Source organism: Pseudorasbora parva, chromosome 20, assembly GCF_024679245.1.
Source record: "Pseudorasbora parva isolate DD20220531a chromosome 20, ASM2467924v1, whole genome shotgun sequence".
In the NCBI taxonomy this organism is placed as follows: Eukaryota; Metazoa; Chordata; class Actinopteri; order Cypriniformes; family Gobionidae; genus Pseudorasbora; species Pseudorasbora parva.
Window position 1 is genome coordinate 35444979 of NC_090191.1, and position 23208 is coordinate 35468186.

The 23208-nt window shown below is 35.8% G+C and overlaps 1 protein-coding gene across 2 annotated transcripts; it reads left to right on the forward strand.

Moving 5' to 3' along the window:
• Positions 1 to 723: 723 nt before the first annotated feature.
• On the forward strand, positions 724 to 23060 carry tspan9b (tetraspanin 9b). 2 transcript variants are annotated; one of them, XM_067426900.1, is made up of 8 exons: positions 724 to 980; positions 10455 to 10534; positions 18225 to 18416; positions 20417 to 20491; positions 20722 to 20823; positions 21050 to 21181; positions 22091 to 22174; positions 22291 to 23057. In XM_067426900.1, the coding sequence occupies exons 2-8, from the start codon at positions 10472 to 10474 to the stop codon at positions 22360 to 22362; spliced, it is 720 nt and encodes a 239-aa protein (XP_067283001.1). In that variant the 5' UTR covers positions 724 to 980; positions 10455 to 10471; the 3' UTR covers positions 22363 to 23057. The 2 variants fall into 2 exon arrangements, with proteins under 2 accessions (XP_067283001.1, XP_067283000.1); XM_067426899.1 differs by lacking the exon at positions 724 to 980 and having other exon boundaries at positions 9681 to 10534; positions 22291 to 23060.
• Positions 23061 to 23208: the final 148 nt, after the last annotated feature.

Here is a 23208-nt window from a genome sequence, read left to right on the forward strand (position 1 = left end):
AATTTGGAGTTTTACTACCATGTTGTTTTTTGACATAAAAACTATGAATAAGGTAGACTTTGTTGTCCTATAACTTTTTAATACATTAGTAATAATACTAAATAATTAAAACAAAATTGTACAAATGATGTAGTATTATAACACTATTTAATTGTTTTATTAATGCCTTGTTTATTGGCAGAAAATAATACAATTACAAACATCAGCGTTTAAACTCTGTTGTGACCAAACTTTTTGTAATAGGCGCAGAAATGTCAATACCCAATATGTAACAAAAAATCAACAGCTCATATAAAATTTTATTTGACCTCTTGAGGCCAGTCAAAATTATAAAAAAAAAAAAAAAAAAAAACTGCATTTCTCCTCTTCTCTATCTTGCTTCCTAATCTAGTTGTCAAGTAAACCTGGCATTGTATATTGCCAATAATGCTGGCTTCTTGACATTGTTTTTTGCTCCTGTATTGTTTGGATTAGACCTTCTGCTAAATAGGCCTGTAAATGCAGTATTTGCATCAGGCTCTTTGTTGAGAGAAAGGTTTCAGGGACCAAAAGTGCCTGGTGCACACTTATTTTAACATTTAACATTTCTGGGGGTCTATATATTGTTTATTATTATTTTGAATAATCCTCGTGTGGGACTGCGTGTAACGTGCGTCCCCCTGCTGGAAAACGCCAGTATTGTTTTCCCCTTTTACAGCAGTGACGGTAAACGGAGTGAAGTCACGCCTCTCCATCTTTCCTGCTACACTGTTTCCGCTCGTGGGAAAACTTACTGCCTTTCCGATTTTTTCGACCTCCAGAACTTTTTCCGACTACCATGAGAGCAAAAGCCTGCTTACCGATAGATTATATGCGTTTAACTTTCATTGGTCACAGTTAAAACGCTACGTTACCTCTATATAATCAACAAAGCAAACGAAAGTGAGGGAGAGTCATTCGGAAAGAAGAAAGAAAAGTCGGAAAGTTCTCCTTCCAATAAGGTGAGTAAACCTTTAAAAAATGACGAAAATATTATACTTTTATATGAAAATGACTTATTTTTTTATGTTTACAAGTGTTTACTTTTGCAGTAGCCTATGTTCTGTTCTCTTAGCTTTGTTGTAGCCTACTGTAGATGTTTATCAGTTTCTCGTTTATGTTAATTTCAGTTTAGGGAAATCGGCTACTTCCAGTTTTGTTTTGTGGGTATAATGTGTTATTATTTAAACAAAAGTAAAAGTATAGGCCTGTGGAAATGAAACTTGCGTCTTGGAATAATCTCCGCTACAGCGGAAACTAGCTTTCAGATGTGGAAAGATAGCCATGCTTATTACGCAAATGTAGATTGGGTAGTTTTGGCTGTATTCATCACTTAGGAGCTCTCGGGAAACTTCTCCTCAGGCTCAGTTGTTCAGAGAGGAAACGTTACGTTACGATACGCCACTGTTGTGCGTGTGTGTGTGCGCGAGCCGCAGGCGCTGCACTGGAATGTGCAGAATTGGCGCAACTAAAAAGCGCATAGTTGAAAGCAGCTGCTACATGCAGTGCAGAGTCATGGAAACATTGACAGCATGTGCATACACATCATTTACCTATTAAGGTCTGTGTTTACTGTAAGTCTTTAATCTGAAAACCCTGCAGAACAGACTGTAATATTACTGTAAATCAACTGTCAAGAAGCCAGCATTATTCGTATGCAATGCCAGGTTTACTTGACAACTAGATTAGGAAGCAAGATAGAGAAGAGGAGGAATGCAGTTTGTTTTTTATTTTATTTTTTATAATGGAAGTGCATTGGTTTTAAAATGACATTTTGACTAGCCTCAAGAGGTCAAATTAAATATGCCAAATATAGCTATATTACATCGGATTTGACCAATGTTTCTCATTCCAATTTAAATAATTAAATGTCAACTCAATATTTTATTAATTCATTTGGGTCATTTGTTAAGATAAATATGGTATAAAGAATGTAAATACATATTTAGATACACTTGCAATATGAATGTTTATTATTTGTAGATGGATAATAAATAAAAATACAACATTATATTTAATATTAGCTATTGCAGCATTGTTATGGTTTTATATTATTATATATAAGTTTATATATTATAGTTAGTGCTATCAAACAATTAATTGCATCGAAAATAAAAGTTTGTGTTTACATAATATATGTGTGTGTACTGTGTATAATTATGTATATTTGAATACACATACATACATATATATACAGTATATAATATTTATATATGTAAATATAAATATTGTATATATAAATATAAAAACATTTCTTAAATATATACATGCATGTGTGTCTATTTATAAATACATAATAATACACAGTACATGCACGTATATATTATGTAAACACAAACTTATTTTGCCTAAAATTAATCATGATTAATCGTTTGACAGCACTAATTATTGTATAACAATTTATACTGTATAACACAATTTACCAATATTAACAATCTTATTTATCCTGAATAAGATATTGTACACAAAAGATTGACATATTGTCCACAAGACAATTTAAAGTTGAATTTATAAAAATTACCCATTTGAAAAGTTTACATACACTTGATTCTTAATGCTGTGTCTCGTTACCTTGAGGATCCACGGCTGGTTTTTTTGTTGTTGTGATGGCTGTTTTTGCTTGTCCTTCAGAAAAATCCAGGTCCCACATATGCTTTGGTTTTCCAGACATTAAGAACTGGAGGATGAAAACTTTTGAACAGAATAAAATCCATGTCTTTCGGAAGACAAAATAAGTACAATTTACCTTGATCTTCAAATAATAATAAAAAAAACTTTCCTTCTGAAGCATCAATGAATGATTGAACCTTTTTATTGAGTCCATAAATTGTCCTCAGTGTGAAAAGATGGATCTCAAAATCATACAGTCTGCTGGAAAGGGTTGAAATATGCAAAAGATATTTTAGGGACCTGGAGGATTTTTCTGAACAACATTAGGGACAGGACAAATAAGGGACTCAAGACCAACCATCACAAAACAGGGTCATTTTTATAAATTCTTTTATTTTGTCTTTTGGGCTATATGTAAACATCTTTCATGTAAAATAATTGATTTAGGACATTACTAAATAAAAAATAACATGCATTTTGTATGATCTCGCTAAAAAAAAATTAAATAATGACCATATTTGCAGATTCTGCAAGGTGCATGTAAACTTTTGACCATGACTGTATACAAATGTTCAGAGCATTGTTTAATTCTGTGGTCTTTACAGATCAAATTTTACCTTTATTTGGAGAACTAGTTATGACCTTTTTCACCATTTGGCCTTTCTGCATTTTATGCTGTTAAATAAAAAAAATCTGGATTTTCTGGATTACCACTCATTGTTCTGAGAAATGGTTGTCAATGTTCACTCAAGCCTCTCTACATACTTTATCACTTAAGTATTAATTTCAGACTGACCGAGTCTAGCCAAACCACCAAATGTAATACCACTAGAGGGCAGTGCTTCACAAAATTGCTTGCACCCCCAAAAAAGGTCACATGATTAGCGCTAAATAGTGTAATTAAAACAGAGAAAAGAGATCAAGTGTGAACTGGAGTCGGTCAGAGCACAGCATCTGTGAATAAAGAGCAGAATAAAGCACTAATGACATAATTAGAGACAGAGACAGCGCTAGAGACAGCACATGCCCTCAGGCTGTCATGCACAAAGAGTACGTCATGTGCTGAATGTTCGCATCAAAGGGCATTTTTACAATAACTGATCCTTTTATGTCGCTCTTGAACTAACCTTAAACTCCACAGACATTCAACATTCAACTTGTCCACATTGGCTTGCTTTTTTTTTGTAAGGTTTCAGATGCATTAAAGGGAATTATTTTACCTGTTAAAGGTAAAATCTAATTTATCGAATGCCTTTTTTCCATTCTGTAATTTTCTGCTTGAAATGCATCTTTAATATTCATGCGTGTGCAGGGAAACTGTTGGTTGAAACAGTTGGTCTACTGAAAATGCCAGTTGTAATAAAAATAACAGACAGGCTGTTCTGTTTCTGCTGTTTTAGTCATGCTGCATATGTCATCAAATGTGATTATATTATAGTTCAATGTGACTCGTAGTATTACACGCATTACTTTCTAGCATGGCCATGATGTGTGTTGACAGATATTTCAACAGTACTAAAGCTCATTACTGTTGTACAAACCCAAGAGAATGGCTTAAAATGCTTTTATGTGTGGATACAGAAGTGTTGGAAAATATCGTATATTGCATCATAAAAATAATATATGTGGCCTTGTTAGGAGATGATCAACGATATTCGCTTCACCTATGACTGGTCCTAATGATTTTGCTCATCACTATACAATTGCATTAGAAAACCTTAGCAACATTAGCACTGAGAGTAAGCATTTTTAAAATAGTTTGTATCCTTTAAAATGCTGTTTTTAAAGTTTTTAAATCATATGATGCGATTTGTTGTTTTCCTTTCTCTTTAGTGTGTTATGTAGCTGTGCATATAAGATCTTGCATAGTTACAAAGCTCAAAGTCTCAAACCTAAAGATATATTCTTTGTAAAAGTTAAAGCTCAGCCACAGCCATAACAGAGTTTCACAACACCGCCGTGGGGGCACCGTGGGGGCAGTTTCACAACACCGCCCAAATGTATACGTAAAGAAAGAAGGCGAAACTTTTATTCTCGCTGTATTGTTTTTGCCGGCATCACCATGTCATGGAGATGCTGTGTTTTTTGTTGCGAAAGCCAAACTACTTTGTTTGGCCTTCCAAAGGAGGGGACAATTAGAAAACAGTGGACAACTCTGCTGTCCAACTCTGTTCCAGGACAGTACAACCAAACATATTTGATTATCTATGTGCTGTGCATTTTTTGGAGGAATGTTTCTAGCACCTGGGAGAGTACAGGCCATTTCTATGATAACAAATGCAAACTTACCAATCTGATATTTTCTGGTACAGTAGCGCTGGAGTGAAATTAAATGGCTGAATGAAAATTGTTGTTTCAAACCCGTAAGACCTTCGTTCGTCTTCAGAACACAGATGAAGATACCACTTTCAAAGTCCAGAATGGTAGTAAAGAAATAGTGACTCCAGTGGTTCAACCTTAATTTTATGTAGCGACAAGAATACTTTTTTGCGCAAAAAACAAACAAAAATAATTACTTTATGCATCAATTTTTTCACGTCTGGGTCAGTCTCCTACGCTGTTAACATAGTAAATATATTTTACAGCAATTCCGAGTTACGTCAGAGCTATGCCAGATTTTTTTGGGGGGGGTGAACTAACCCTTTAAACCTTTGCTTATACCATACGTGACTTCAGCTGTATTTTCATGCTTTTTATTGACTGTAGCTGCTGTTTAAATCTTAGAAAGAAAAAGTATATCAGGTTGAATAGCTTTTTGCTTGCTGGAGGATGAAAACAGCACTAATTCTCTTCCTTCTTTCCCAATACGCAACTTCCATTTCCCTAGAAAGTGTTGGAAAGTGCTTTTTTGCCAGCAAGTCAACCGAGATTCCCTGGATGGAGAGTTAATGGTGGTTGATTTACATATAGGGCAGACTGTTCGGGAATAAATCCCTCTTGAGTGCCCTGAGAATGCGGTTTACTTGCAAGCTGGCGTGTCCAGATGAACAAAATGGCCTGTTTGAAACCACAGTCATGTACAGTGAAAAGTGTTCCCATATAAATACTAGAAAAGTTTGTTGTCTCAGAAGGATCTATACACAACATTGTTGTTAAATGGTGTATAGTGATAAGGCGTGCGATGTGTGCTTGTGTAACTCTGAGCAGATTGACAGGCAGATGTTCATTCATTATAGCGTTGTACGAGGTGGCAGATTGTGCTTCCTCAGAGTCTATTTAATTAATGCTCCTTAAACACACATCTGTGCAGCATTTACTACATACTGTGGGATCCAAAAATCCACACTGACCACATTGAAGATCTGGGAAATAAAGAACAAAAAATAAAAGAACATGATGTACTATTTCCCCCACATAATATAATATAATATAATATAATATAATATAATACACTGATCTGGCACCTGTTAGTGGGTAGGATATATTGTTTAGTTAACATTTTGTCCTCAAAGTTGATGTGTTCGGTTAGAATCAGGAAAATGGGTAAGCATATGGTCATGGACGGCCAAGGCTCATTGATGCACATGGGGAGTGAAGGCTGGCCCATGTGGTTCGATCAAACAGATGAGCTACTGTAGCTCAAGAAGTTAATGCTGGTTCTGATAGAAAGTTGTCAGAATACACAGTGCATTATAGTTTGTTGTGTATGCGGCTGCATAGCTACAGACCAGTCGGGGTGCCCATGCTGACCCCTGTCCATCACCAAAACAATTGTGATGCTTTGGGCAATGTTCTGGGAAACCTTGGGTCCTGCCATCCATGTGGATGTTACTTTGACAAGTACCAGATCGGTCCGATATGCCTGATCGGTATATAATATAATATAATATAATATAATATAATATAATATAATATAATATAATATAATATAATATAATATAATATAATATAATATAATATAAATCATATAATATAATAAAGTACATGTGATTTTTATATGCTGAGTAGTTTTCTGGAATGATTTACATAATGCCTCAGCACCAATACACGATACAATACACATTCAACAAGATTTAAATATTAAGAAAACCTTTTTTTAAAGAATACTTATTTTACTTCTCTCCATCAAATGTCTTGCAATCCTCTTTGTCCTCTATTCTCTGTATGTATAATAAATGACTTCTGTTTCTGGCTGTGGATGCGTTAAGTACCTGTGAACAGATATATGCGCTGCTTCTCCTGTTATGTTCTATTCAGGCTCCGAGACACCAGCCACGTGAGACGCACTGGCCATAAAATATTCCATAAGTGCATTCAGTATTATGTGCCGCTGTTCAGGTCTAACAATGAGACATTTTATGTTTTTGGAAGAAATGTATTACTATTACCAATTAACTTTTTTTTAACATTACATATTACCATTATTACCATTTGTAGTACAGTCATGGCTGTTTGTCAAACTTCAGTTCTGGTGGCAAAAATTAACATTATTTCAAATATTATGAACAAACATGAATTCACAATAAATTAAAATAAAATGAATTTGGTTTTAATCTAGGTCAGTGGTTCCCAAACCTGTCCTGGAGGACCCCCAGCACTGCACATTTTGCATGTTTCCCTCATCAGACACACCTGATCCAACTCATCAGCTCATTAGCAGAGATAGCAAGACCTGAAGTGGGTGTGTCTGATTAGGGAGACATACAAAATGTGCAGTGCTGAGGGAACCACTGATATAATTTATATATATATATATATATATATATATATATATATATATATATATATATATATATATATATATATATATATATATATATATATATATAAATAAATTAAATTTCAAGTGTAGTATATTGAAACCTTACAGTTATAACTTTATTTTATAGTTTATTATAAAACTTAACCTTATGATGAAAATTTCCCAAAAATATGCAAATTAAAAACTTAGGAGCAAAATACATTTTATGGGAGGTCCTCAAAAGTATAGGTGTAGAAATTAGATGGCAGTGTGTGGAGCTGTGGGAAAGTTTTATCCACCGTTACAGCAAAATAAACACTGTTCAGTTAATAAAATCCTGTCTAATGAGTTTCCTGAGAACATCAGATCTTACAAAGTCACCGCAGGGTAAATACATAGTCAGCCCCATACAACACACACACACACACACACACACACACTTGCACAATATCCATTGTGCTATTTAATGAGAATGGAAAGAGCACTGGAGGGAAAGAGGAATTATGGCTCAAAAAATTAATCAAAACAGTAACAGGAGGATTTCTACAGAAATATACGCACACAAACATGCAATAATTCAAAATATGCAGGCTAATCCTAAAATATACATCTTTTGTTTTTTCAAACATTGATATACCGAGGGGTATATTTTGTCAGAATTTGCTGAAATGTGTATGAATTTTAGTTAGGGTAGATGCCCTATTTAATTTCTCGTAATTAAAAACGTGGGTGCTGTACCAGTGTCAATCATGCAGCTGATGCAACTCTGAAAATATGTCTTACCAGAACCTTCTCTGGGGGTAAAAAACTAAATAAAAAACCACTGGAAAACATGGATTGTAAAATTGAAATGTGACAGGACCGATGAGAAAATACAAGCTATTGAACAGACTGTATGTTTTTAATTTGGACCAAATGTTATTCTGTTTGACAAACTGCATCATCCACATTTTACTGCAGCTCACATTAGAGGTTTAGTAATCCTAGCAGTGGTTAATTTAGGATCACTAGCAACAGGCACGACTCTCTTTGATTGTGACATTGGTTTGATAGATTGAAATGGGAATAAGAGACTGCAGCCTGGACTGGCATCCGGAAGTTTGTAGCTTGAAACCCCTCAAAGTTGAAGGTGATCTATTAATATAAAGCTGTTCATGGTAGCTTCTATGGCATTGCTAAGCAGTTGGTATGGTGCATTCATTGGCTGGTTGAGTTTTTTGTGTTCATTGTGGCCGATACGATATCTGATAATTATTTATATTTGAAAGCTGATAACCTGATGGCCGATCAATCTATATCCACATTTTTGTATACTTTTTGAGAGCCTGATTGCAAAACAAAAGCCTCACCATTAAAGGCCCTGTCTCAAGCACACATTTATAATGTTCTCATTAAAATTTGATGTATAGCCTATATAACGGACTTAAACTGCACAAGTTGCACTTATTGAGTCCAATCATAATTCAAGTGTCCAGGCTGAAGGAAACAATCAATTATTTATCTTTTACTTATGTTTTAATATATTAGCCACATTGTCTTATCAGGTCCAAAATAATAACATTAAAAATGAACAAATATAGGCTGATACCGATATGGTGACCAATATATTGAGCATCCCAGGTGTTTTGTGAGGTCGTTGGTAGCTGGTTGGTAGGATCTATCTATCTATCTATCTATCTATCTATCTATCTATCTATCTATCTATCTATCTATCTATCTATCTATCCATCTATCCATCTATCCCTCCATCCATCCATCCATCCCTCCATCCATCCATCCATACATCCATACATACATACATATTTAACCCCTCTAATGTGAGCTGCAGTGAAGTGTGAATGATGCAGATTGTCAAACAGAATAATATTTGGTCCAAATTACCACACACAGTCCATTCAGTAGGTTGTATTGTCTCAAGGTCCTGTCACTTTTCATTTTCACAATCCATGTTTTCAAGCACTGCATGTTGTCTGTGCATGTGAAGTGTTTAATGTGTAAATGTATTTTTAAACTTCATGAAGAGCACTTCACACAGCACCAAAAACAACAAATTACATTCACTCTTTACACTTATGTGATAAACTATGACAACAGAAAAATTATATGAAAACATGAGCACTGCTCAATTCCTCTTATTAGGCGAGATGGCATGTACACACATAGGCAAACGCGCACATACTACTGCACATACATGTGCTAGGATTTGTTTTATTCCCTCAATCAGCTTTAATTTTCCTGCTTGGCTTGTGATAGGCCTACTTTCAAAGGGTATGTAGGAAGGGAGATAACGCATCCATTGACCTGCAAACAGATTGGCCGAAATGCTGGAGGAGGAGCCAAAGAAATAGAGAGAGAGAGAGGGATGAACAGAGTAAGGTAGGAGGATGCAGAGAGAGGGACGGAGCAGTAGTTGGGATGGAAAGAGCCGGGAGAGGAAATCTCTAATAATAGCACTGCAGGGAAGCAAGAGCGTGCAGGAAAAAAAGTGGTACATGCAGCAAAGCGAATCATGCCGAACCAGATCAGTGAAAGATTGCGATGGAGCGAGAGTGGGGAAAGTTGAAAGCACATGCTCCATGGTCCCACATGCACGATAGAAAAGGCAGAAAGAAGAAAAAGACAAATAGGAAGCACAGGGAGAGAGACGTGCCCAGCGCAGAGGAATTACGGATCAAAGACCCATTGGAGAAAAAACCTCTCCTGAAGGCATTAAGACCGCTGTAACCTCCAAAGTTCTCGTGGTTATGTGTGCACGTCTGTTTGTTTTATTTAAATCCGTTTCCTTCAAATAGCAACTTTGAAGACGTGCTAAGTTGCTGCCTGTGTGAGTTTTTGTGTGAAACATGCCCTCCGCACGGCCTTCATCCGATGATGCAGAGGTGTGAGAGCCACGAATCCGAGGTCCAGCGGAGCCCCTCATTGGACAGCACAGAGTCAGAATTCACCCGGGCGGCCCGTCGGGGTCACCGCCTGGCCGTGGGGGCCTTCTATGGCTCCCGGGGCCCAAATGTCAAAGATCAAACGGCACAGAACGACGGAGCCGTTGTTCCCCTCCCGCCAGGAGGAAAGCCTCAGGATAAGCGCGTGTCTGCCGGTGGGAAATATGTTGTGTTTTACCTGGACTTGTCGTTTGTGTTGCTCCTAGAGTTCGAGAAGCTGAAGATGGCTCGTGGATGCCTGTGCTGTGTCAAATACATGATGTTCCTTTTCAACCTGCTTTTCTGGGTGAGTATCAAACTACAGCATGAATTATCCAGAATACTTGTTTTAAAAATGCTTTCTCTTATCTAAATTTAATGTGCGTTTGAGACCTTTGTAAGTAAGCATTGTGTAAGGTGATTTCTCCAAAAAGAGAACACAAGGTCTCTGTGGCACTTTTTCAATGCACTGTCTGTTTGGTCCAGCAATGTTAATTTCTGGCTCAGCCATTGATGTGAGTTTGCAGCAGATCATTAGTGGTGTCTGAAAAGCATCCACTCATACTTTGATTGGATTGTAGTAGAAAGATTTTTCTTAAGAGAAATGTGCTTTTACTTTGCTTGTATGCTATCACTTAAGAAAACACAATCCGATTTACACTTACTAGTTTTTCTCGATTGCTAAGACATTTCTTGAAAGCTGCTCTCCTTTTCTCTAAACTGTGAACACAAAACCCAATTTTCAAGCTACATTCACAAAACCTGACTCTTCTTGCAAAACCAAACTTTCACCTCAAAACAGTTGTCAAAATCTGTGGTCAAAACTGAACTGCTGTCAAATCGTTCCCTGAGTCAATCAAAAATAAAAGCTCTACTGAACAGTCACTAAACACAATGCCCAGGACATGAAGCTGGATAAATCAATGTTTATTGTTCACTGTTGGCTAAATTTTGCATGTTGCAAAACAAAAAAACCTGTGCTTTTAGCACTTGTACAAAAACACAAAACAGCATTCTTATGCGTTTGCTATACTTGTGTACAGTACTCTTCCTCACAGATTTCTATCCATTGTAGGGACTCACAAACCAGTGCTCTCTGAACTGGCTTACTGTATATGTTCCCTCACATCATTAGCCACAAGTGTGATCAAATTTGAGTTGTGTTCAAGTGGTGACATCTGTGCTTTGTGTTTGACTTTTGTCTCCTGTGTTCACCATTATGCAACACGGGTGCATCACAATGAAAATGTGTTAGCAAGTTTTTTAAAGTGCTTATGGTTTTGCCAAAAGAGGGGTTGATTCAATCAGTGGGTTCAGGCAACTGAGCATTTGGTTCAGACAATAGGGTTTAGCAGTTGAGAAAAACTGTAAAGAAGGATGTGAATCACCCCTTGAGACCACGATAACATTCTAAAACATCTAAGTAACCATGATAGCAACGCCCTGGCAACCACCCACAACACCCAAGAATTGTGGTGCCAAACTTTGCACAAGCAAATACCACTTGTGTTTTCCTTAGAAAATGAAATATTATCACTATTTACACTACTCTAGTGCTGCTAGTTGTGCCAATGGTGGTAACATTCTTAGTGGCGGAGAGTCTGTAGGTTTTCGGACAGTGGATGGATGTTGATGTGAGATTATTGACAGATGCAGTTTGGCATAAGATGTGTGGTATTTGTGTGTTTTGCACATAGATACAATGTGTTTTTTTTTTCTCCCACAATCATGAAAATATTAGATAATATAAAAACAGCAATTTTGGCCTGGAAAAGTCATTGAAATTGATTAAATCTTAATGTAAAATTGTTTGAAAAGTTAATCTAGTTCATCCCTGAAGTACTTTAATAGCTAGAAACTGGTAGTCTGTATAAAACAGTTTCTAAAGATCCCAACAATTACTAACAACTGGAAAACCATGCAATATGATATAATCCTCAAAAGAAATTCCTTTCATTTTTAAAGATATTAATTATTTTTATTTACTTAAATTATATTCAAAATGCACTTAGCTTAGAAGCTAGAAGCTCTTGTTGTTACCTGTAGTAAATTGGTGAAATGGATACCATAGTCAATGTTTGAAAGGGATGTCATGTGAGCTGATGGAAGGAGGTTCCTCATGAGGTGTTAAATGCTCTTAGATCAAAGGCAGTGATACATATTCATCTGAACCAGAGCACTCATACGAACCCCCTCTTTCCCCCTCGCTCTCTCTCATTCTGACTTTTCTTATAGGCTCACCATTTAACTTTTTATTCATCTATGTTGTTGTTGTTGTTGTGTAAGTACAACAGGAAGTCTGTGTGTCAGATTATGGTTCTGTGAGTTGCGAGATTTTACTCGTTTGATCTGCGGTGCTTGTGTTGTTGTTTGTTAGATTCCGAATGGGTTTAATGACGGAAGCACCAAATCACAAGCAGGAAACTTGAGAAAAACTCCCGACTGATCTGAAATCTCCTGCTATACACATATACACCCACATATACACCCACATATACACAGCATGTACAACCATATAGCAATGAAAAGGGTACATAAAAGAATAGGGAAATTATTTTTTTTTTAAACGCAAATGACTGGAGATTTTAAACACTTTAAACAGCGGGTGGCGAGGGAATAAAAGAGATGGAGGGGGGGGGGGCGATTGAAAGAAAGATAAAAGTGATTTAAAACGGAGATGCAGAAAGCTTTATAGAATTAACTTGAGATGGAACGGTTTGTCTAAGCAATTTGGTTTGCTAGAACCGGAGTTCATTTTTCTATTGAAGAGAAATGACTTGGTTTACAGAGGCATTCAATACACTCTTTTCATAACATGATGCAAAATTACTGATCTTCTTGCTTATGTGAAAGACAGTTGACAAATCATGTGCATTTTAATTATATTTTTGACTGGGATGTAAATGTGGTGGTAATGATGTTTCTGAGTGGAGTTGAGGAGGTGTTTTAGGTCAGTCTGAATCTATATTTCATGTGTTTGACATTACTGAGCCTGATGGCTCTCAGCCCCATGTTTAATATATGAGCCAGGAATTTAAGGCCAGACTTCAACTTTTCACAAGGTTTTGCATGTGGGGTCTGTTAACGACGGACTCAACTTCTCTCTCTCTCTTTTGGTATCTTTTTTCTAATACTTATTCATCAATGCTTTCCTTTCCATTCTACTTTTTTCTGAACTTTTCTATTCATTTATTTTTGTAAATTTCATTTATTTCCATTTTTCTATCTTCCTGTCCTTTTCTATTGATTTCTTTCCTTTTTCTTTTTCCATTTCCTTTCCTGCCCTTTTCTTATCAGTTCCTCTCTTCCCTTTCCTTCCTTTTGATTCCCTTTCCTGTCGTTTGACCTTTTATTTTCTTGTTAATGTTACTATTCCTTTCTTTTCTGTCATTTCCTCTTTGTCATTTATCCTTTCCTATTTTCATCCACCTTTTCCAGCAGCAATGGTTCCGGAGGTTTTTTTCCCCATTCATTTCTCCCATAGGGATTTAAAAAAGTCTTTGATATAGTGTTATAAGTCGTTGATATAGTGACTCAAACCAATCAGCTACAAGGTGAATCATAACATTACAAACTTTGATTTAAAGCTAAATAAATGAGGAAAATCTGATAAAAAATAAATAAAGAGGGGAAGATCCATGAAGCATTACATACAGCATAATCCACTTAAAAACTATGGAAATATATCAAACTATTTAAAAATGTTGATTGTACATAAAAACATTGTTTTAAATTTAAAATTTATTGCAAAATATGTGTGTGTATATATATATGCTGGACACTTTACTATTTGTGATGTTTTTGAAAGAAGGTTCTTCTCCTCATCAAGCCTGAATTTATTTGATCAAAAATACAGAAAAAAATGTAATATTGTGATATATTATTACACTTTAAAATAATTGGTTTTCAATTTATTATACTTTAAATTATAATTTATTTCGATGCAAAGCTGAATCTTCAGTATTATTCCTGCAGTCTTCAGTGTCACATGATCCTTCAGAAATCATTCTAATATGATGATTCATTTTCAAAGTTGGAAACAGTTCTGCTGCTTAATATTTTTTCATAACCATACTTTTTTATAATACTTTGATGAATAAAAAGAAAAAGAAAAAGAAAAAAAAGGAGCAAATGTTTTTAAAAATAGAAATCTTTTGTAACATCAATATACACTACTGGTCAGTAATTTGGGGTCAGTCATTTTTTTCTTTCTTTTTTAAAATAAATTTTATTCAGCAAGGATGTGTTAAATTGATAAAAATAGTAAAGTAAAGGAGATTTATATTATTTGAAAATATGTTTTTATTTTGAATAAATGTAGTTCTTTTGAACCTTTTATTAATCTAATACATTAGGCAGCAGAACTGTTTCCAACACTCATAATAAATCAGAATATTAGAATCATTTCTGAAGGATCATGTGATAGGCTGGAGGTCACATGTGACACTGAAGACTGAAAATTCAGCTTTGCATCAAAGAAATAAATGATCATTTAAAGTATAATAAATTGAAAACCAAATATTTTAAATTGTAATAATATATCACAATATTAAAATAAAAATCTGTATTTTTGATCAAATAAATGCAGGCTTGATCAGCAGAAGAAACTTCTTTTAAAAACATTACAAATAGTAATGTGTTCAAACTTTTGGCCTGTACTGTATATATGTTGAAGTATTTTGTGAGCATATAGGGAGGCTAATTCAGTTACATCGTTTGCAGTGCTTCATGGGAGTGGGCGGAGCTAACAAGATCATTTTGTGCATTTTGTTTGTTTGGACTCTCAGATTTTTCTGTACCTTCAGCATCATGGGTAATGTAGTTTCACCACAAAGTCAGCTGTTAAACAGGATTATTTTATTTCTCTATGGAGAAAATGAATGGTGTTTTACTTCTGACGGTTGCACCCTATTCCTTTTCTTTTCCCTGTCCATTTCTGTTTATTTCCTCTTTCACTCCCTTTTTACTTATTCTTAATAAATTTTTTTCCTTATTCCTTTATTTTTCCATTTCTGTTACTGTCTTTTCTATTATTTTCTTCTCTTTTTGTTTCTTCTTTTCATACCCCTATCCTTTGTCTTTTCTTTTTTCCTGGTTTTACAGTTCATTTATCTTTCTTAGGTCATTTCCATTCATGTCCTTTCCCTTTTTTCTTCCTTTTTCTTTTTCTTTTGTTCTCATCCTTAATTATTTGCCCCCCTATCTTTTTATTGTCTCCTCTGTCCTTTCTGCTGAGTTCTCTTCACGCACCTTTAATTGTGTTCAGTGCTGGCTATTTCAGACCATTTATCTAATGTGCCTCAGTCTGCTTGTGTTTGTATGGGAAAACCTCATGAACAAACTGTCCCCCAGTTTGAAATGCAGGATTAGATTAAGAACAAACCCATTATGAAGGATTTTCCAAAGGTAGAAAGAATAGATTGAATTCCATTTGATTTGTGTATGTGTTTTCATTCTGGTAGTGCATCATGAATACTAAAATTTGGGTTAAGAGCTGTTTATTATCCAGCCTGGTCTGTCTGCTTCTGTGGACAGAATAGTCTTACTCTCTGCTCTTCCTGTTTATGTTTTATTCTGTTATTTTCTAGTCTGTGTCCTCTTTGGCTTATTTTTGCTCCCTAATTATTTCCTCTCAGACATTTTGATTACTCTGCCATACTTTTCATTTTCATGGCTTTTAAAAGTTTTCATCATCTTTAACCTATTTCTCTCTCTCTCTCTCTCTCTCTCTCTCTCTCTCTCTCTCTCTCTCTCTCTCTCTCTCTCTCTCTCTCTCTCTCTCTCTCTCTCTCTCTATCTCTCTCTCTCTCTCTCTCTCTCTCTCTCTCTCTCTCTCTCTCTCTCTCTCTCTCTCTCTCTCTCTCACACACACACACACACCTGTTTTATCTATTATTTTTCATACTCATCATTTTCCAAGCGTAAGGATTCTGGCTCATTTCAGATTCTTCATGGTTCTCAGAGTGCATGCTGGGTATTTTCTCGAGGGAACTGAATGACACAGCTTTTCACCTTCAGTTAAACTCAAAAGAAGAGTGTGTGGGGAGCCAGACCGCTGCACTGTAGGGCATTTCTTGCAATGACACATAAAATGAGAGAGGATTAACAGAAAACATCTTGCCCTGCTAAATTTTTCATTTAAAGACTAAAAATATTTATTTTATAATATATATTTAAACTTGAATTTATTATAAATGAATGTTTAAAAACACTAATAATTTAGCATTGTTAAATGTAATCTTTAGCATAAAAATGAATGTCCATTTTTCGTACTATAAATTATAATGCTGTTGATAAATTCACTTTGTAGCATTTAAAACGACCGATTTTAGTTTTTTATGGATTCAGTTTAAAACATTTTATTTTAATTAGTGCTGTAAAATCGATTAATCTCAATTAATCACATCTAAAATAATGTGTGTGTGTGTGTGTGTGTGTGTGTGTGTGTGTGTGTGTGTGTGTGTGTGTGTGTGTGTGTGTGTGTGTGTGTGTGTGTGTGTGTGTGTGAGCCTGTTTATGTGGTTTATGAGGACACAAATTTGTATAACTACATGGGTATTACACTGGTATTACACTATAAATGTGGTTTATGAGGACATATCAAATGTCCTCATAATTCAAATGGCCTTAAAAACATACTAAATGATGTTTTTTTGAGAAAGTAAAAATGCAAAATGTTTCCTGTGATGGGTAGGTTTAGGGGCAGGGGCAGTGTAAGGGGATAGAAAATACGGTTTGTACGGTATAAAAACCATTACGCCTATGGAGAGTCCCTGTTAACCACATAGACCAACATGTGTGTGTGTGTGTGTGTGTGTGTGTGTGTGTGTGTGTGTGTGTGTGTGTGTGTGTGTGTGTGTGTGTGTGTGTGTGTGTGAGTGTGTGTGTCTGTATTTACAGTGAGGAAAATAAGTATTTGAACACCCTGCTATTTTGCAAGTTCTCCCACATGGAAATCATGGAGGGGTCTGAAATTGTCATCGTAGGTGCATGTCCACTGTGAGAGACATAATCTAAAAAAATCACAAATTCAGAAATCACAAATTTAGATTATGTCTCTCACAGTGGACATGCACCTACGATGACAATTTCAGACCCCTCCATGAAGTGCTTGCTAAATAGCAGGGTGTTCAAATACTTATTTTCCTCACTGTATATATGTGTGTATATTACAAACTTTTATGTTAGATCTTTTTGTATGTTAGATTAATTTTGACCGCAGTATTTTTTATATTTATTTCATATTTATTTCTGCTTGCATTTGGATCGGGCCTCTCTTTTTTTCCTGCACTGACTATGTTACAATCTTACTGAAAGATTATATACAGATGTGATCTTAAATATGTGAATAGTTGACTCTGCATGGTAAAATATAATTTAGCAGCAATTCAGAAAAAAAGAGCTTCAATTTTTATCTGATTTAAAAGCCCTTGCACACGCATGCACACACCTTTTGCTGCATTTGCACATTCTAATTTTTTATTTGGAGCTGGTCCAGGTGTGTTAGCTAACTTTCTCCTTTTTCCTTGCCTTTGACTACTTTTACATTTCGCTTACCTGAGCATGAAATTACTAGAGTTTCTCCCCATATGAGATGTGAACAAGCACACCTTGTACGGTCTAGGTACACACACAAAATTCACACTTCAATACTCAACAGCGACCTTTATTGCAGTTCCATTAGCATTTATATTGCTCTCACAGCAGGGAGCCCTGACACCGGTATCATTTTGTTGATTAGGCATGCGCACACACATCTACTTCAGTCCTGCAGCAGTTACTATAACTTACCTTGAGTGAAGTTGAGTTCACAAAGTGGCGCACAGGTGCTCCTGTGACCTACTGACTTCAGTGATAGAAACTCAAGAGTCTGTCTAATATTTAACTTTTGCACAAGTAAAACCCTGACAAAATACTGTCGAATGCAATGTTTATGCATGTTTGATCCAGTTTCTGTGTGTTTATTAACATGAAACACTCTCTCTGTCTCTCCTTAGTTGTCGGGATGTGGGTTGTTGGGTGTGGGCATCTGGCTGTCCGTTTCTCAGGGCAGTTTTGCCACATTCTCCCCCTCCTTCCCCTCCCTCTCAGCCGCCAATCTGGTCATTACCTTGGGCTCTGTCGTCATGGTAACGGGCTTCCTCGGTTGCCTTGGTGCCATCAAGGAGAACAAGTGCCTGTTGCTAAGTGTAAGTTGACACAACTGCCACAATGCACACTGCATAGTCAACTAATTGTTATCCCAGGATTTAACCCTGGGTTAGTGTAATCCTGGTTTTGAGATTTTCACATAGTCCATTTGCAAAAATGTTCTTAATTATGGATGTTATCTTTTAATTCATCATCTACAAAGCACATACATATTTAATTGTTTAGATATGCTGTTTGTCAGCCAAGACCTAAAATATTTACTTAAGTACCCTCTGAAATTTGAAGTTAATAATTCAGTTATTTAACAGAACATTATGTTCTTTGATGTCAGTTTATGGTCACATGACAAATCAAACATTAATTTTTATTAAGTTTTTATTTAAAACATATTTATTTTAAATGTTTGTAATTTAATTAATTATTAGCTTTTCATCAACTATCCACCACAGTTCCCTCACATAGCCCAGTTTGGGATACCTAGTTTATGATTGGTGGTATTTTTTGCCAGATATCTTGCGGTAAAATACAGGTATATAGTGATAAACATTAAGAGCCAGATTGTGACAAGCAGGATGGGCGACAGCCGTGAGAGAGCGGTGCGAGGCCGGTGCGTGATTTGATGATGAGCGCCAGCTGCAAGTCACACCGGTCTCGGATCTCTCACGGAGAAGCAACGGAAGCATAAAAGGAGGTGAAGGACGAGAGAGGACCAGGCCTGGACTTTATGTTGTTTTGTTTGTGTTTTTTTGTGTGTGTGTGTGTTTTTACTTTCGTTTGGTTTATTTTAAGATTAAAGGCTTTTAAAAGTTTGCCGGCTACCTCGTCCTTCTCCTCATTAAAACATACTGTGTTACACAGATTTACTAACAGCTTGTGCCAGCGCGAAACCTCTTTTGGCGTTAAAAAACTACTCTCAGGATTTACTAAAGACACGCAGTGAAAAAATAGCACTAAAAGGCCGTAGAGACACTTATTTTTGTGGCTGACCTTATTGCATATGCATTTTTAGGAGTTTCCCTTTCAGACGCAAAATTTATGGGAGGAGAGTATTTAAATGAATCACGCAAGGTGATTTACTAAGATTTGCGCTGGTCAATTTACTGGTGTTTGCGACATTATTTACCACCCAAAGAAAGTATGTCTTAAAACTAGACACTAATGGGTAGATTTCATTGGTCATTATGGAAATGATGCAGCTGCGTCTGTGTTCTTTAATTTGCACGTTGTCAGCAAATCACTTTCCACTCACATCTACACTGTTTTTGGTTTTGTGCCTTCATGCAAATATGCCCTGTTTAGTAAATCTGCCCCCATACTAAGATATTTTTTTCTACCTTTAAGTTCACCTTTGAGTATTTCTATATAGTAAAGCATTTTTAGCAGCTCTCCAGAAAACTACTCAAGTAGTTGGTGGATCAGTGTGTACCTCATGTAAATGATTCACAATATGGCGTGTGGCATCAGGGGTCTTTGTAGCACTGCGCTGATGGAGAGTGTGGGAGTGGAGTGAAAGCTGCGCTGCTGCGATGTTGTGAGTGAAAAACAAAAGCGTGCCTATCTCCATTCCCACATTCAAACTGCTACCATTGTCATGAATGGTGCAAAAACATGTAAAATTCCACTCATGGTAACACTTTAGTTTAGGGTCCAATTCTCCAATTCTATAGTTTAGGGTCCAATGCCTCGATAAACAACTAATTTCTACATTTTTTTGTTTGTTTGTAAGGTAGTTGTTAAGTTTAGGTATGATATGATTAAGGGATGTAGAATGTGGTCATGCAGAATACTGCATTAATATGTGCTTTATAAGTACTAATAAACAGCCAATATCCTAGGGATGTGCCTGCTAATAACCAACTGGTTAATAGTGAGAATTGGACCCTAAACTAAAGTGTTATCACCATATATGATTGAAATAAATTGACAACTTAATTGCACAATTGACCACACACAATCACTAAGTATTCAGTATATATCTTCTGTAAAGCACTTTGCTGTTGTGTATGTTTACTTAAAGTTACTCTCTTTTTACTTGTAGTTCTTCATTGTTCTGTTAATTATTCTGCTGGCAGAGCTGATTATGCTCATCCTTTTCTTCGTGTACACAGACAAGGTACAGTGCAAACACCAAATATCACACACCCTCTCAATCTATCTATTGCACTCACACAAATACAGAACTAACCACCCACCGTGCACATACTCTCATTACCCACACCAGTGCTGACAACAGCCCACACACGTACTATCCTGGTTGACTCTCAGTATTCTTAAAGTTTTCTTCATTTCCAAACATCAGCTGTGTAACTCATGAAGATAATGTGACTTTAAACTCTTCTGTAGGTGAGCGAGAACGCTAAACAGGATCTTAAAGACGGCCTGCGGCTCTACAACACGGACAATAACGTCGGCCTCCGCAACGCCTGGAACATAATCCAAGCTGAGGTGTGTGTGTATGAGTGCAGGTGTGATATACGGTCATCAGTGGCAGTAATGGGGGTCACTGAGAGTTCAGGTAGTTGATTGGGCCATGTCTATCCACAGCTGCTCTCCACAGAATTATGGAAGATCATTCATGATGCCTCTTGTATCGAACAATATGCAGGCGTCTGCAAAAAATCTTTTTTGCAGTGTGGGAATGATGCATCTGAATATTGACTCTGTCTCTCAGTGGGAGTGTTGTGGTGTAACTGGGCACACAGACTGGCATGATGCCCTGCAGGAGAAAACAGTGCCCGACAGATGCTGCCAGGAGCACTACAGAGAGTGTGGGCGCAACGCCACTAACATCTTCTGGTCACAGGTGCGCCTGTTTTTATTTATTTATTTATTTATTTATTTATTTATTTATTTATTTATTTATAACTGAAACATTATTTTAATGCCTTTATTTTAATTAATATTTTTCACTATTTTTACTTATTATATTTTATGTCTGGAGCCTTTTTTAAATGCCTTTATTTTAATTATTATTTTAATGTATCATTTATAGAGTTTTTATGTTATTTTACTACTGGAACCTTATTTTAATGCCCCTTTTTTAATCCATCCTTTTTATTTTATTTATTGTATTGTATTTTATCTCTGATTTAAACCTCAATAGCAAAAATGCAGAGTGGCCAGACTAATTTCTGCCAATCAAAATTATTGTTTCAGTGAATCGGTTCAAAGCATTACTTCATCCCTACTTTTTTTTACACTTTATTAATATCAATTTATGTTGGATTTATTGGGGCACATAGAGGGAAAAAATCATTTTATTGGGGTGAATGAATGAATGAATAAATAAATAAATAAATAAATAAATAAAATTTAGACTAGATTTTACTGTATTGTACCAAACCAAACCCATTATTTAATGCAAAAATATTTAAACACTAAAATGTTTTTAATTCAATGAGAGCTTTCTCCTTTTTAGCTGGTAGTTTAAAAGTCATTTAGATGAAATTTCCCTGGACATGTCACTCTATTGAGGTTGCCATAAATGCTTCTGTGATCGTCCAGATTAATAATGTAATTGAGTTATATATATTATTCCCCCTTTAAATATCTTTTGCTACTCTTTGTTAGCTTGTGCTGTAGCTGACTGCTTAAAATGTAGATTGACTATACTTTACTTTTAAATTATGAATATCGTTTCAAAAACAGCCTCCCCAATGTGACTCATAATCTTACTGTACATTCCAACGCACCTCTTCTTTCTAACACTTAGGGCTGCTACGAGAAGGTTGAGGAATGGCTGAACGACAACAAACATTTGCTTGGAACCATCGCGATGTGTGTGCTGGTCTTACAGGTGCAAGCATCATGATTACACTCATCCTAACATGTTTCGAAGATAGCTTTGCATCTACTGTTGTCACATGCTGTTTGATGCACACCCATGCTTATGTAATTTCCCCTATTCTGCAGCTGCTCGGGATGGCCTTCTCCATGACATTATACCAGCAGATTCACAGGGCGGGAAAGAAGTATGATGCCTAGAGGACGCCCAGTGTTACACAACAAAAACTCTATGAACACCTTATGTATTATTTCAAAGCCCCTTTCATGCCATCAAAAACTATTACCATTGAAAATTAAGCTTTTTTTTCTGAGTCATCAGGTTTAATTATGTAGAACAGGCTGTAGATATTTTTGTTCGGCTGCTGAGTGGCTAATTTTTCTTTTTGCCCTGCGGTCTAACAGCAACTGTAAGATTAAAACTAATGAAGGGAACACATTGTGAAAAACATATATAGATGATTGCAGCCGTTAAGCGGGTCTTGAAAAATAGTCCATTACTGTATGAACTATACAAAACTGCCCACTTCATGTATTGGACTCTCGTAATGCACGATAAAGGATACGTTCACTACTTCTCTCTTTGATGGTTGCATACTCATAGATGCAATTCCCTTTGTTGATGTAATATATCAAAGGCATGCTGTATATATTTCACAATGACATACGTGTACTGTACAATTGCACACAAACAATCCTTTATCTGATGACTTAAGTGTTAGGGAGAGTGGGGTAAGATGTTTCAACCCCTTAATCTACCAAAAACTGCACAAATTTCAGAAAAGCTCTAAATGTATGTTTGTAGCATGTTAAAGTAAAATGCATGGCAAGAATGTAATATGTACAGTAAATTTTATTCAGAATATCTCTAAATTGTGTATATATATATATATATATATATATATATATATATATATATATATATATATATATATATATCTGAATAAAATGTACTTTACATATATTCATATTTTTTTACTTTACATATAGTTACATAAATTATTTTACTAAATTTGGGCTTTACATATTCTGGATATTTTCAATTTC

What these genes read in the sequence shown, in the direction of transcription:
- tspan9b (XM_067426899.1), top strand. Translation starts at nt 10,178, where the DNA reads ATGATGCAGAGGTGTGAGAGCCACGAATCCGAGGTCCAGCGGAGCCCC. An exon ending in TCTTCGTGTACACAGACAAG is followed by an intron (nt 20,492 to 20,721) that starts GTACAGTGCAAA and finishes ACTCTTCTGTAG; the next exon opens with GTGAGCGAGAACGCTAAACA. An exon ending in CTAACATCTTCTGGTCACAG is followed by an intron (nt 21,182 to 22,090) that starts GTGCGCCTGTTT and finishes TCTAACACTTAG; the next exon opens with GGCTGCTACGAGAAGGTTGA.